General features: G+C 40.7%; 1 protein-coding gene across 1 annotated transcript in view; it reads right to left on the bottom strand.

Moving 5' to 3' along the window:
• Nucleotides 1-53: 53 nt before the first annotated feature.
• LOC138046985 (cilia- and flagella-associated protein 251-like) overlaps nucleotides 54-2,500 on the bottom strand; it is a 22,491-nt gene continuing 20,044 nt past the window's right edge. The window contains exons 27-28 of the mRNA XM_068893632.1: nucleotides 2,129-2,263; nucleotides 54-688 (exon numbers count right to left, since the gene is read on the bottom strand). Coding sequence (XP_068749733.1) covers nucleotides 474-688; nucleotides 2,129-2,263 — 350 coding nt within the window. The 3' untranslated portion in view covers nucleotides 54-473. The remainder of the gene's footprint in view (nucleotides 689-2,128; nucleotides 2,264-2,500) is intronic.

Genomic DNA, 2,500 nt, shown 5'->3' on the forward strand with positions numbered 1-2,500 from the left:
CCCCAAAAAAGCGGCTGGTATAATCAAGCCTAGGATAGGAAGACTTTGCATATAGATATACACATTTATTAAATTCGGATTTCAGATGGAGAATGGTTCATCCGAACGAGTAAGCCAACAAACTACGGCCATCTTAAATCTGTATCTCATCGATTAATTTAAAAGAAGCCATAGCCTCATTCCATTTTCATCTCTTATTTTAAGAAGCGTTAAACTAACAGGTTAATATGTACATCTTACGATTGAAAAGGATGATCTTTCCATTATCAATGTGACAACTAACAAGTGCAATGAACAGTATATACAAATATGTACAATTCAAAACAGGTCAAGAAAACAGACCATTTCGGAGTTAATAAATCTATAGCCAACCTAGGATACGCTTATGGCAGAAATTTGAAAGACAAGGTCCTTCAAAACTTCCCTGAATCATCGGTTCACAGCTCCGAAATCAAAAACTGAGCGAGGCAGTTTTAACTGGTACTAGCAGTCATTTCCTGTTCTGTTTGAAAACCTAAAACTTGCGCTGCAAAATTGTCAGCGGTGATATTCTCCGGAAGATGCGCTCTCAAAAACTCGCCAGCGTCGGACGCACTGTAAGTCCCAGTCTCCGCACTGCCGCCTAATTCCCCAATTCCCAATAACGTAGACATGACCTCGGCCATCTCTGCTTCCGTCATATGTTCACCTGAACGAAACAAGCGAAAACATCGTGATATCGCAACAAAATGTCATAGCGGCATTCCTACGCTCTACACCAAAAAAACCTCCCTGACCGCTATATTTCACACTTTTTCGAAACCTGATTCTTTGATGGATTAAGGTCCCCTCCAGGCCACAAACTCGCCGCGAGTGACTTGGAACGTTTAATAATCGTGGCGCGTGTTTTATATTTTGACCTTCTTATTTATCATCGAAGTGCCCCTGTGATAAAATCACTTCCCTTTTCCTTCAGATTTTGGAAGTGTGTTTAACACCTGACTAGCAAAATTTCGAGCTTTGATTTTTATCCAAAGGCCGTTTACTTGAGTGTAAGTTTTGCATTTCACGGTCCGCCATTACTCACGTTCAAAACTGATCGATTGGATGCAGGGAAAAGTGACGTCAAAAAGGCTCACTAGCTTAAATTTCAGCGTGTGAATGCAGCTTAATTATACTATGCAAAACGCGAGTTAAACAGTCTGAAAGCCCAAAACTCCCGTGCTGCATGTTAATTCTGCGGCGTACACACGCACTGCATTCTTAAACTAGTGAGCCTTTGATGTCATTTTCTCCTCGATCCCGCTCTCTCAAGATCTTAAAGTTGGGAATGGCGGACCATTAAATAGTAAAATTCCAGTTAAAATGAACAGGTGTCTTTTTGAAATCAAGGCTTAAACTTTGTTCGCTTACTGTTTAGTTAACATAGTCTTGAAATCCAAAGAAAATAAGAATTTTTTTTGTCACAGGGGCACTTAAAACGTCGAAATTGACGTGATCACCTTTCTTTTTACAAATCATCTACTTTTATTTACGATTTGCTATAACTTGCTCTCCAACTTCTAGACCTCGATGTCTCAAATATTCTGATCTTTGAAACAAGACGTGGACGGGTACGACGCACAATTAAGACATCACATGTGTCACCCTACTGACTTAAGGTGTGATTCCCTAGAAATAGAACTTGTCATAGATTTCCGATGAGCCTTCGCACACTGTTGTAACATGTCAAGGAGATGATAAAGATGTAATAAAAATGAAGGGGGGGGGGGGGGGAGTTGCTGATTTTTTCACTACTCTATGAAGACACCGTTCTCAGCAAATATATGAAATAAAGAATGAGGGTCACCGCACTCTTTCAGAAGAAAATATTAACTATTCCTTGACGGATTAGGCTTGGCATCAATAAAAATCCGCTATTTTATCAATGTGCCTGCGCTACTGCGCGCAGTAGGGTTGCGCAATGCAAAACCAGGGAATCACCTTAAGTTGCCAGGAGTCTGTCTTACAGGGAAGATATCGTTGAGGTCACCTATTGCCATTACAGCCTCATTGGCTGTCGAAACAAAGGGTCTTTTTGTTCCTGTAGTTGCCACATCTGAACAACAAAAGCAATGTTTGTAAACAGATATCTTTCCTATATGCGTACCTTTGTTTTGGAGCAGGGATAGAAGGTCGTCACGGTCTAAAGCGAATCCTTCGTCGCTTGGCGTCCCAAGCTTGCTAAATGCTTCGTGAAGGTCAAACGGTGATATTCCAAACGCTGGACGATGATTAACATATACTGTGAGGAGATTGAAGACGTAATCAACACTAGTTTATCACTTCAGTCACTACAGAACGTTTTCAACCAACCTCTAGGGACACCAATAACAATAAAGAAATTTATTATATCTCTCAGATAGTACGCGCGCTGTAATTGGCTAAATTAGCGGGCCGTATTCTACAGTACGGCCCGCTGTACAGCCCGCTAAATTTAAAATTTCGACAAAACATCATTTCTGTTGCATAAACTTGTACT

This window comes from Montipora capricornis, chromosome 4 (genome assembly GCF_036669925.1).
Source record: "Montipora capricornis isolate CH-2021 chromosome 4, ASM3666992v2, whole genome shotgun sequence".
Taxonomy (NCBI): Eukaryota; Metazoa; Cnidaria; class Anthozoa; order Scleractinia; family Acroporidae; genus Montipora; species Montipora capricornis.